The sequence below is a fragment of the Osmia bicornis genome, chromosome 12 (genome assembly GCF_907164935.1).
Source record: "Osmia bicornis bicornis chromosome 12, iOsmBic2.1, whole genome shotgun sequence".
NCBI lineage: Eukaryota > Metazoa > Arthropoda > Insecta > Hymenoptera > Megachilidae > Osmia > Osmia bicornis.
In genome coordinates this window covers 3,223,278-3,235,979 of record NC_060227.1, presented here as the reverse complement: position 1 = coordinate 3,235,979, position 12,702 = coordinate 3,223,278, and the positions used below count along the sequence as shown (strand labels likewise).

At 32.9% G+C, this 12,702-nt stretch overlaps 2 protein-coding genes and 1 long non-coding RNA gene across 6 annotated transcripts; 2 read left to right on the top strand and 1 right to left on the bottom strand.

The window, feature by feature from the left end:
* On the top strand, positions 1 to 2,341 carry LOC114871387 (DNA endonuclease RBBP8-like). Its single transcript, XM_029177209.2, has 6 exons — positions 1 to 138; positions 371 to 488; positions 638 to 1,777; positions 1,848 to 1,944; positions 2,011 to 2,113; positions 2,195 to 2,341. Exons 1-6 carry the CDS (start codon positions 27 to 29, stop codon positions 2,248 to 2,250), a joined length of 1,626 nt encoding a protein of 541 aa, XP_029033042.2. The 5' UTR covers positions 1 to 26; the 3' UTR covers positions 2,251 to 2,341.
* Positions 2,342 to 2,432: 91 nt separating this feature from the next.
* On the bottom strand, positions 2,433 to 12,560 carry LOC114871391 (receptor-type tyrosine-protein phosphatase N2). Of its 4 annotated transcripts, XM_029177219.2 has the most exons (18): positions 12,261 to 12,560; positions 11,035 to 11,130; positions 9,204 to 9,257; positions 9,058 to 9,118; positions 8,696 to 8,827; positions 8,513 to 8,588; positions 7,643 to 8,420; positions 7,409 to 7,561; positions 7,292 to 7,338; positions 7,064 to 7,222; positions 6,883 to 7,009; positions 6,752 to 6,819; positions 6,168 to 6,551; positions 5,829 to 6,050; positions 5,705 to 5,710; positions 4,774 to 5,138; positions 4,654 to 4,707; positions 2,433 to 4,565 (listed from the first exon to the last, which is right to left on the bottom strand). In XM_029177219.2, exons 1-18 carry the CDS (start codon positions 12,337 to 12,339, stop codon positions 4,301 to 4,303), a joined length of 3,126 nt encoding a protein of 1,041 aa, XP_029033052.1. In that variant the 5' UTR covers positions 12,340 to 12,560; the 3' UTR covers positions 2,433 to 4,300. The 4 variants fall into 4 exon arrangements, with proteins under 4 accessions (XP_029033052.1, XP_029033050.1, XP_029033053.1 ...); XM_029177217.2 differs by having other exon boundaries at positions 7,409 to 8,420; XM_029177220.2 differs by having other exon boundaries at positions 7,409 to 8,420; positions 12,442 to 12,560.
* Positions 4,922 to 8,748, top strand: LOC114871401. The gene is made up of 3 exons (XR_003788571.2): positions 4,922 to 5,010; positions 8,339 to 8,459; positions 8,558 to 8,748. It is a non-coding gene; the product is annotated as an uncharacterized LOC114871401 (long non-coding RNA).
* Positions 12,561 to 12,702: the final 142 nt, after the last annotated feature.

Genomic DNA, 12,702 nt, shown 5'->3' with positions numbered 1-12,702 from the left:
AACGTCTAACCTCGTTTATTTTATTGATGACTATGTCAGATGTTCTACAACTTGATTGTTCTATAGATAATGAAATCGCGCGAAATGCTACGAAAAATTTTGCTGAAATGCTTGGAAAAACATTCGAGCAATATAAAAGTAAGTACATATCATATACATATTACTTCTGTGTTAACAAAATATGCATTTCATTTATTTTGTTTCTTATGGTTAATTATGTTTTGGAGTTATTGTTTTTCTATTTTATTTATCATCAGTTAATTAAACGCAATATAAAAACAAAGTTTTAATAAAGCAGTTCATATTATAGCTACAATTTTCAATGAAATTTGTAGTTAAATTGAAATCTTCAAAATTCTTTTATTTACAGAATTATGGAATGAATACTTAAAATTGAGAAAGTATTGTGAAGATGCCAATTTTAAGATTCCATTTCAGTTGTTTCAGTCAGATTGTTATAGTAATATAGATACTTCTAACACAGATGTGTAAGTTTTGTTTTGTTTTGTTAATTTTCTTCTGTTAATTGTTAAGTTTCTTTTTATTAATTTTCTTTTTGTTTCATAAAAGTATTAATATTGTTTTAAATGTTTTTATATTATTAAACAGATATTGTTTATATTAAATTTTATTTTAGCAATACATCATCACAAAAATATGGATGTTCTACAGAATCATCTGATATAAGTCAGGTACTATGTACAAGTATTCCTGTTGTACTGGATGAAAGTGTTTCATATGATGATAAATTTGACAACAAACAAACAAACCAAAAAAATTTACCAAGCAGTCCAATACTTATAAAAGATTGTTTCAGATACAGGAAAAACAATAATATATCCAGTCATTCTTCTTCAAACGATTCTAATGAAAATATAGTACAGCATTATTTACCAATAAAAAAGAATCTTTTTGTTTCTGCAAGTAGCTCTCAAAAATCTGAACTATCCATTGAACCAAAGGATGATAAACCTTCATTATTTTCAATTCACGAAAACAATGATGAAGTACAATGTACACCTATGGCAAATATACCAAGAAAATTGGGAGTCAGTAAGCTGTATAATGTTGGTACTACATTATTGAAAAATGGGAAAAAAATAAAACAATCAAAACTTGTATTTCTTCCACCTGAACAATCAGCAGATAACAGATTATATCTTTCAAAATCACATTTATTATCTTCACCTAAAAGGATAAATCAAGATCAGAATAAATCAATAGATGAAGAAATAATACAAGTTAGCCCTAATAAGCATGCTGAATTAAATCTAAAAATAAAAAATTTGAAAGTTAAGAGAAAGACTCCTATTAAGATTACTCGAAATAATAATGCCAAATTCCCTTTAAAAGAAAGTGGTCAATTAACCCTTAATCAGAATTCACTATCTACATGTACATCTGAGCAAAAAAGTCAGTTATCTCCAATTAGAAAATTCAAAACATTTAGTTTCTCAAATAATGAAAAGATTAAAACGAATCGTGATATAAGATCTTCTTTATCTCCAGTTGATACTGTTGAACAAATGCATTATGTGGATGATAAAAACTTATTGACTGTAATAAAAAAAAATGAAGAGTTAGACAGTGTAAAAGATAATGATCAAACAAAAGAAGGGTCAAATTCACAATTAAGTGACCAGAAACATCAGAATAATTCATCATATGAAAATGATGAAACATTTTGTTTGATAGGAGAAAAGCTCAAAAAATTTAAAGATGATAGATTACCAAAATCTTCACCTGTAAGGAGGAGTCTTATGAGTAGTTTTGATGTGTAAGCATTGTTTATTTAAATATAATAGCTTATTAAATACATACTGACATACAATGCATTTGTTTTAAAGGCCATGCAAGAGAAAGAATGTAGAAATTGATCAGCCTTCAAAGAAAAAATCGGACAGAGCAAAGATGGCTGGTGTTACTTGTTGGGAATGTAAAAAGGTATTGGATGTAACAATTATATGTAACAAAAATTAAATAGTATTACTTAAAGATTTTTCTGTTTAGTATTACGCTAATCTCGGACTTTCGGAAGAAGAAATAAAAGCAAGACAGAATCAGTGTTCTCGGCATCGAACTAATGAAAAAAAAAAGGGGGATACACCCGAAGGTAATATCATTAGTATTGTTTTCTAGTTTTGCAAGAATAAATTCATATGTACTAACTTTTATAAATATCAACATTTTTCAGGATTTTGGAATCCTTTATTTTCTGGTACATACGCATCTACTTTGCAAGATGATTAACACAGACCAGGTTGAAGTACATTTTATTAATTTAGTAATTTTCTTAAATGTCCATGATATTTTCTATTTAAATTTATACTATTTATTAATACTGTAAAATATGAATTGTTCATGTTAAAAAATAATTTGTAAATATAAGAGAATTGTAATTAAAAAAATAAGTTCGAAGAATAAGATTACCGTATGATTTGAACATAGAGCGATTTATTATATTATAACACATATAGTATTACATTTTGAGTAACATAGTATATATTCATATATTATTTCACTTTATATAGATTCAATCCTTTGCATAAAAATATAGAATCTGTTATATTAATTCGTGCTAAAAAGGATTAATGAAATTTATCAGTTGGTCAAGCAAACTTTCGTAGTACGTTATTCGTATTAATTCAGCACAAGATAGAAACTATTACAATTAATACTTTTAATTCCCGTATACTTAAATGTGCAAAGTATCTGGTATTCATCGATTCTGGTAAGAATTAAACTATTTGGTATTGTTTATTATGTGACTTTAATTGTTTCGTTTGACCTATTTTTATTATTTGCAGCACCCAATAAATGTGTTACTGTATCTCGAACCTTAATTTAATAAAATGAATACCGAAATGTAAATACAAATGAGAATACATTAATTGACAGTAATCGTTCTGCACAATGACAAGGAAGGAACTTTAAATGCAATATGTTCATCCTGTGGGAGACTGGATATACAGGACTAACAATGCTGTAATTTTAAACTAAAGACAGCACCTCCATTTACAAATCGTCATATCGACACGACAGTTTGTGCAAACATGTACGTTTACATTTTTTTTTCTCTCTTATGTACCACCTAATATCATTTTCATGATATAATAATTAAACACTTCACTTGGAAAGTGTGTTAACTTAATACACTTTCATATGATGTTCAGAACATTAAGTTTACATTTTGCAGCCACACTATATTTCGTATTTCACATTGATAATTTTTTTTATTATGATACTTAATCATAATTTGGATATTGTGCAGCTCGATCATCTTTTTTGTACACGTAGAAAAGAGATTGATATATAGTGCTTCTTGCGATCTTTCCACGTTAAATTTTACGTCGAATAAAATTTCATTTTACGGAAACAACATTCATAGCCGTTCATTAAAATTCATGTTTTTTTAGAACGTGTAACAATAGTATAAAAATTCTGATTTCAATCTCTAAAATGGTGATTCCAACTTTTGTGCTTTTTAACAGAAACATTTCAGAAACACAAATTAATTGAAGAAAGAAATTATATACCGTAATCAACATGAGCACTAAGTTATATGCAGCTGATAAAATTGACTGAGCAGATAGAACTATATTCTTTATTCCACGATATATATTTGATATTTTGTTTAAAGCTATTGTAAAGCACGTTAGTGAAGTCATCCATTAGAAGAGGCAATATAACTTTAATTTCGCTGAAATAAGTTATTAATAATGGAACAAATACCATGAAGACTGAGCTACATAATCCGCAATAAGCCTTCGTTTTTATTATGAAGCAATATAATTTTAAATTTCATTGAAATAAAGATTATTTCATTTTACAAGAATATAAATTATTTGATTATAAATCAATAATTAGAGTTCCAACAATTGCATAGCTCAGTCTTTTGAATGTATATACTTGCACCTGATTATTTAAGTAGGCCGTAGATAAATAAAATGCACAATAAACATTACAGATTGCCAGCAGGAATTGTTCCGTAGAAAACAGTGATTTGTACATATGTTTTATTTTTATCAACTCAGGGTTCCAAAAAGTCAGGGTTGAAGCATAATTGGAGTAAAATCTGTTAACAGCTCGTGATCACTTTCTATCATTTTAAAATATGTTTAAAAATATTCCGAGGGGAAAACTTCTATAGAAAATAAAAGATTTGATAGTGATTCTAGATTTGTAAATATGACTACCTTGGATTAGAAACATTTGGCCATTTTTTTTTTTTGGATAGACTGTAATTAATACTTTGTTTTTGCTTGCCGCGAATGCAGTTTAGAATTCAATTGAAATTATACTAGCCTTCCTTCGTTGATGAAGTGCTCGCTAGAAGAGAAGTTTTTTCCGTGGGGGGTACGGGTAAAGCCTTGAGAATTGCGTGTACTTCTTCCGCTACGGCCATCAGAACAAATTTAAATTGCTGTTTCGTAGCAACCATGTCAGGCCTTTGATCTCGTATATGTTCTAGTGTAGCTGCTATATCAATTTCCTTAGCCCCTTTCATCATACGATTCAAAACCATGTCGATTAAACAATAAGTACCAGTACGACCAACACCATCGCTGTAAATTGATCAATTTTGTTTCTTTAAATCCGTTATCAAACTAAAACTGACGTCTGAAAGTTTTACATTAATTACTTATAGTTTACCTGCAATGCACTACTATAGGACACGATCTGCCTTTGTAAGACTTGTTGATTTTTCTGAAATTTACAATTTATATCATGATGCAGATACAATATAATAATTTGAATTTAAAGAATATTTACCTGCGGAATTCCAGGAGAGCCTTGGTGGAATTTGGCACGCCATTTTCAGGCCAGGACAAGAAATGGAATTGCGTTACAGTCCTGGTTTCACCGGTGCGAAGATTCTTCAAGTAAAAGGAACGTACCAAATAATCGTCACACCAGAAGTGTTCAGATACAAGGTGCACTTCGTAAATGTGATACAATTCTGATCCTTCTTCTGGCCAATAACGATGGCACATAGCTACACCCTCCTCGGTGAGTCTAGTTAGCATAACAATGACGACGCTACCTTGTTCCCAAACGAGTTGCCAGAAATCTGCCGTTGTCTGAGGTAATGGCCCTTGTGTAGCAATGTAAGCTGGATTTCGAGGATCATGATCCGTCTAAAAGGATATTCAAGATTCTGTTTCTTTTCCTTTCTTTTTTAAAATAATAATTGTAAATACTAAAGCAAGTCACACGGTTTCTTTTGATATATGTAAAGCACATTTGCTATTTTGCAGACTCTTGTACCTATGCACAAGAGAAGGTCTGTTTTTATTAAGTTCTTCTCAATCGAAACTGTTCTCTAATATTTCGTCTATTGTCTAAATGTAGTGCACGCTTAGCATATAGCTTAAATTGCAAAGTTATGTAAAATCTACTGCAAACATGGAGATAATTTCAGAGATGGATTCAGTGCACAAAATTGGAAGAAACATTCATATAAACATCTCAGATAGAGAGTGTTTAATAACCAAAACCAGAAGGCAAGAAATGTTTATACGAATTCATTATTTTTTTTGTTTAATTAAAGCTACTGAATTCACTTATGAAATTATACTCTTATTTATTATACCTGAATTCATGCTTCGATTTGCAATACTGTGATAATATCTATGCAAAAGCCTGGTCGGTAAATTGTGAATGTAAATGATAGCGTATTCTACATGCTCGTCGTGTGACTTACCGATTTCTATTTTCAGTTCCATTTCAATGAATTTAAAATGAAATGCAGATTATTTCATCAACTTCACCGTATGATTAACGTCTTTTGAAGAAATAGTGAATGAATAAATTTGTACAATACTTACGATTGTTGAAGCGTTAATATAGTCGGAGTTATTGGCATTAGCGAGGTCATTTAATATCACCCTGGAATGATCGTAAGGAAGCGCTGCGCCAGGACGAATGCATTTAATGTTTGCGTCACTTTGTGCGATTTCAGTGGACGATGGATCCACCTCGTACGCGCATAACGCTGCCCATTCTTCATCTAATCGGTCTTTATTTTTTAGATGATCCTCCATGTAACTCTTAAAAACAAGTATTTCAATTAAAAGCAAACAGAAGCAATTATCGCCTATCAAAAGGGGTAATGAAATAAGTTACAATTATAAATTCTGTTTTATAGGTAAACTTCGTTAACTCACTAGAACCATCTGTCCAGTTGATATGTCCATATTTGAAAGAGCAGGTTCCTCTCCCCAAGAGGAAGTACTAGAGCGATTCGAAGGCAAATTATTAGATTCACTTTCACGACTCAGGCTGGTGATACGAGGAGATTCTGCTTTCTCAGCCGGTTGTTTAGCTTGCATTCTTGCTCTACATAAATCCTGATAATCCTTTGAGGCTTCTGGATCAGGCGTAGCCAATCCTGCTAATTTGGCTCGGGATTTAGCATGACGACGAGCGATGAATAATGTTATTGCTGCAGCTGCAATAGCGGCTACAACTCCTGCAGCCACTATCATTCCAAACATGCTAGAACTCATATGATATTCGCTTCTAACTTCCAACGCTGCAGGCAGTTTGGTCTTTAAATAAATAAGTATATTAATTACTATTCTACAAAGCAATTATACGGTTTGAATACACTGCTTAGAAAATTAGAGAATCATTTTGTTAAGTGATACTTAATTAGAATCTGTGAGATTCATGGGTTAAGATACTTGAACAGATGATTCTCTAATTACTTCAAGCATATACTCTATCCTAAATATGTTTTCAGATGAACCTTGTCACCTATGCCTGCACGAATCACCTCAACACCCAGTGTCTTCTTCAACTTTCCACGTATGTCATCTGAAAGTTAAACACAATTGATTAATTTAATTATTTATGTGCACTATTGCCATGATTACGTACCTATACTGCTAAGAACATCAGTAACATTATAATTCTTATTATTTTTAGTAACTTTAAACGTTACTTCAGCCCGACCCACTCGAATGTCTTTCAGCACACCAGGTGTTAGCTCCAGTAATTTTTCCACCTGTATAAGCAATACTTATTTCTTCTGAATTTTTACAGACGTGCCAAAGATTACCTCTTTCACTACATGCTCGCCTTCTGACCACGTGTGAAACGGTTGCTGAAACTCCATGTAAACGTGATCCAGATCAACGTTGTCGTACGATTTTGGACCATCTACCTGTTGTCCAGCACCCACTTCTTTCTTCACAAATGAAGATAGCAGTACTTCGTTCTAGACAGTGATATTTATTCACAGTGAACATCGATGGATTGCTATTAATTTTATTTTGGTTGCACTTACATCTTGCTGGGTTTCGGTTGAATCTGACTGATCCTCGTCTTCCAATCCTGTACAGGTTCATAATTAATGAAAGTTACTTGCAAATGCATGAAGTTAAATCGATATGAGAATATTTACCAGACGTTGATGGTATTTTGAATGCGTAGTTGTTTGTGGAGAACGGAGGTCCTGGCTTCTTAACGTCCAGTCTTTCTCGTCTCTTAAAACCAGCCAATTCGCGTCTCCAAAGGAGTTCGTTCAGGTCGTCGTCGAATAAGTTGTATGCGTTTTCTGTAAATGATTGTAACTTGATCGATATTTTCAATATTGCAATCTCATTAATTACCAAGCTATTATAATAAAAAAATTTACCATCTGTATCATCGTTGGATTCATCCTTAGTCTGTATAAGACCTCCTTCGCTATACATTACATTCTCCCTCGACGTGGTATCTCTTTGACTCGATTCACCATTGACATTAACATCCTCATAATCATCATTCACGTAATCATCGTTCTTTGAATTACGTTTAACATTATCCAACAAAATTTCACTATCATCTGGGAGGTCGACAAACTTCTTTGGTTTGTACTTTCTTGAAAATGCCTTGTCATATTCGACTTCAGGATCTCCTGTTTCTTTTGAAACTACAGGATAATCATCAGATTTTCCATTTATCAGGAACTCTAATTCATTAGCTGTTAGATCATCAATCCTATTTTGATTTTTATTCCTCGTTAAGTCTTTAGATTGCTCCTTTTCATTTTCTAATGCGCTTCTTATGGACTCTATCGCGCTGTTGCTATAATCTCGCAGATTATATGGCTGTCTTCTGGTTCTATATAATCTCTCATCAATTCTATTTAAAGTTGAAGGTTTCTGGAATAAATTGTTTCCATCCTCCCCATAGTTCTCTTTAGTTAAGGACTCGTATTCATTGTAGGAGTTTGAATTGTACTCTGGTTTGTAAAATTGAGGAGCTGTTTCTCTAGACTGTTCTCTGTATGATTGTCTAGGAAGCTGATCATTGTATACAGAATCAGCAAGATACTCTGTCTGTGTTCCAGGAGGGTAATACAACTCGTTGGCGAATTGGGTATTGGATCCACCATGGTTGGGAGTGAATTTCACTATGGCTATTGCAGGTACCTTGAAAAAGAAGAAAATTGTTAGGATGTGAGATAAAAAGTAAGATACCAGAGTTAATGTTCAATTATGTAGAATATGGAAATAACTTTGACCTGTTCAATTTTATTTTTGCTTTCAAAATGCGTTCTTGTTTTCAGATGCTGACAGAGTCGAAGGTCGTAACTCTCTCTGGAATAAAAGTTCTTTGAAGAAATTGCCTTCCACCAAAATTTAATTTAAGGAACATATACAAAAGTAACGAATCATATACATTTTAAATTAAACAGTAATCATACCCATGGCGTAAATTGTACAAGGACGTTTGCATAATACATTGTGTGAAAGGATGCGACCATTTGAATCCATCTCCTTGCAACCTCTCCAACTGCAGTCTTAATTGTTCCAATTCGTCGATGTCAAAGTTGTATCTGTAAGCATTAATATTGTTAATAATTTCTTTCCATATGACAAACATTCTGTTATCAATTTTTATTTTATTTAGATAACTCACTTTCAAGAAGTGAAAACTTTATGGATCTTAAAGGAGGTTGAAATAGTATAGTCGCTTTATGATCAAATAGTAAAAGAGCAAAGTATTTGTTGCAGCGAACATTTACTAAAGCTAAGTATTCTATATTTATTAACATAAAATACTTACTGATAATAGTCCTCCTCGGTTAGATCAGTGTATAAAGGTAAACATCTACCAAACGCCAGGTCTAAAATATTGAAGGAATATTTTAATTTCTCTTATTTATATTAAACAATACCGATTATATACATTGAATTATATATAATTGTTACCGTTATAACATGTCTCCGTTCGAGGATCGCAGAGACTCTTACTGAATAGGCAGCCTGAATTAAATACCAAATTAATTAGTAAATTTAGAAGACTCTGTGAAACTGTTTTTAAAAATCCCGCCATAATTCAGAATACTACTACGTAGGTAAAATACCGATAAATTAATTAATCACAATTCAGCATCTCATTTCTAGATGGCATTAGTGTCATTTTCAAAGGGGACGAATAAATTTAAAAATTAAATTGCCAGTGTTACAAATATCGATCGAATAATTCAAATTTAACAAAAGAAAATAAAGACAGCGCGGAAAAAATGATATTTTTATTTTTCTCGGATCTGTTTTATCTTCTAAACAAAACTACAAAGTGCTTAATTTTTTTCAGGTTACAGTTTTTGATTCTTAACAAACAGAAGCATAAGGGGTAACTTTACAGAAAGATGGTACGATGGAATTCAAAGTAAACCGATCTACAAACTGTAAATAAAATCTCAAAATCAAATATCAAGGACTAGCAGAAATCTGCAATGGCAATTGATAAGGAAACGGAAGACGACTGTTGAAAAGGTATAAAGTTCTAATGTAAATATGTAGGTGAAGGCACATCCAGGGCAAAAGAGAGGAAGTATTTGCAAAGGCGGCGGTCGCGTGGGATGCACCGTTCGATAATCCTCGAAAGGTCGTGGGCGAAAATCGAACTCATTCCTCCCGCCACTTTTTTCTTCATCATTCACACTTACCCTAAAAGGAACTTCAAATTTTCAAGGTCATTTATAACAATCACGTCTAATCTCTATAGCAGAACAATACGATTCGATGAACTAACCAATTCTATTTTTTCTTTTTAGGTTCCTTCACAGAAATGATCAATGGAAGAAATATAATCTTTTAATTGGTACAGTATAGCATTCTATACCTCGATTCATCTAATAATTACTAATACCCGTATCGTACATTCAATACTCTTATACATTTCTTCTCGGATTTCGCAACAAATGAAACTTCCGGGTGATCCAGAAGAGAAAAAAAGGGATTAAAAATGGTCGGTAAATAGGATTTCGCTCGAAGCAGCAATCATTTCTTCGATATTTATTTTGAGAGATTAAATGAATTGCAGTTGATGCTGGGATGTTTAAGCATACTTCAGGAATAAATTCAATTTCAGTTCCGGCGTGAAACAAGTTAAAAGGATGCAAACTTTCACGAGCTTTTTTCCACTTTAATCGCTCCTTTTTATGGACGGTGCAAGAGCGAACTAAGTTTCTGATATTATTCAAGATCACGTAACTGATGTTTCTTTTCTACTTGCATAATGTCTACTTTTTATTCACGCTTTAAATGCTGCTGGCATTTCATTAAGAATTGTTGGTATTTCAATATTTTATTTAAATAAAGTTCAATGTTGCAATTTCTTTTGCAGTATTTATAATTCAACAATGGTCGAAGAAGTTCACAATAGAAGATTTTTAATGAAGGTTTCTTCAAAAGGAAAAAAAAAAGATTTCGTTGGATCTTAAAAAATGATTCTCCTTCTATAGCATTGTTCTTATTAAGGAAGAGAAGAAATGCGCTGACCGGAAGAATAAAATCTTCATGAATGTATTAATCACTTAAAGATAAAAATGTAGGTCTTTTGGATGTCTCAGTTACAACATTTGCAAGATCTATTTATTACTTTTCATTATTTGTTTTAGGTGGATGTCTGTCTGGTGTATCATTAGTTAATTATTGAAAGAGAATCTCTTTTGCTTCTGATTCGAGTACCGGTCGCGATCATAAGAAAAAGCTTCTTTGTTCCCTTTGGGGAGAAATGATCTTGAATCGTACTCACCGACATCGCCATCACCGAGAATTACGTGATGGAGGATGAAGAGCATCAGCAGCTCCAAGCCTCCTCTCCACCACCGTGTACGGCCCATAGATGTTCCTATAATTGCATGTCTAATTTAGTTTCTCCTTTGAAATGACGGGAACACGATAAATCTATAATTTTTTTTTTTAATCTGTTTCCAGACATTCCTTGCCTCGGGTAAGAGATAAAGGATACCAGGGATAAATTGAAATAATAGAGCAGACAAAGAGAGTGAAGAAATTCTTTGAAGTTTGCAAGTGGTGGCATAGTTATTTTCTGATGCTTCTCTTTATTAGTACACGGAGGGAGAAGGAAGTTTAATATTTGAAGCTTCAAACTCATAGCTTGCTATTTTCAACTTTAATTATGTAAGAATTTCACATTTTTACATTATTTCAAGTAAATTTAATTTGATTTAATTCTTCTCAAATTATTAATAATATTTTTTCTCATCAACAGTTCCAGGGTATTCTTATTTATGAATAAAATTCATCGAATTGGAATCATTTACAACAAAGCTTAAATTGCTTAAAAGTGTGCAAGCTGTTTGCAATGTTCTACTTAATCGACCTAATGCAGTGCATGAAAAACATTCAAAGGATACATCAAAGTGTAGCAATAAATATTAACAAGATCTTCAGTGATACATCAATTGAATCAGCTCCGTGAATAGCGCGACAGGTATTGTTTTAAAGGGTGCGGTACAGCACCCTTTTGCGTAACGACATAAGCACCCGGATTTACGCAATCACTCGATGCGCGTATAATAGAACGACACGTGAAAACGAAGCGGATTACTGCGTTGTTGTAACAAAGAAGCTTAGCAAACCGTGACAATCTGGAAGCTTGGATCATAATACGTTCTCGGTACATTCGTACTTTGAAGTAATTAACTCTCGAACGGTGATAGCCGGGTCAATCGTGATCCAGACCTAGTAAAGGTGTGCAACAATATATGAACTGAACTTGAACACTGAAATTTTTAAAGGTAGATTTTCATATATTGGATGAATAACATTTAAGGAACATATTTAGAAAATCAAAATGAATTTAACACTTAATGCCTAAATTAAACTGACAAATTCTTTCCGCCATTCAAGTGTTAAAAATTAAAGTGTTCTTAATTTTATCTCTTCTTTATGGTGTTTTCAAGCTTCAAGGTTGTACGATAAAATTGAAACGAGTACCTAATTATACATTAACACCTTCTAATTTTCCACGTATGTAAATAACAGCACTCGAAGCACCGTCGACGTCTAGCTCTATAATCGGGGCTCGAAGCATCAGGTTGTAGTCACGTTCTCTCCCTCCCTTACCCTTGCAAACCTGCGTGGTGTATCATAGCGGCGCTTCGAGGACGATAAGAAACGCGCGTGTTCGGCTTACCTGGGCGTGACACCTTTTCCTCGTGTGCTTTTCTCACCCTATCACTAACTTTAATGCATTATGTCGCGAGCCTACGATTCAACGCGCGCTTTGATTCGATTAATTTTTTAGAAGAACAATGATCGTTCGGGGCATGTTAGATCATATCCCTACTCTCCACGTCCTGTTGTACCGCAACGGTGCCACTGACTGGAGTATTCTTCCACGAAGAACGGAGAAAGAGAGGAGGGCATGCGTTGGTTCTGGAATCGATTGCAACGC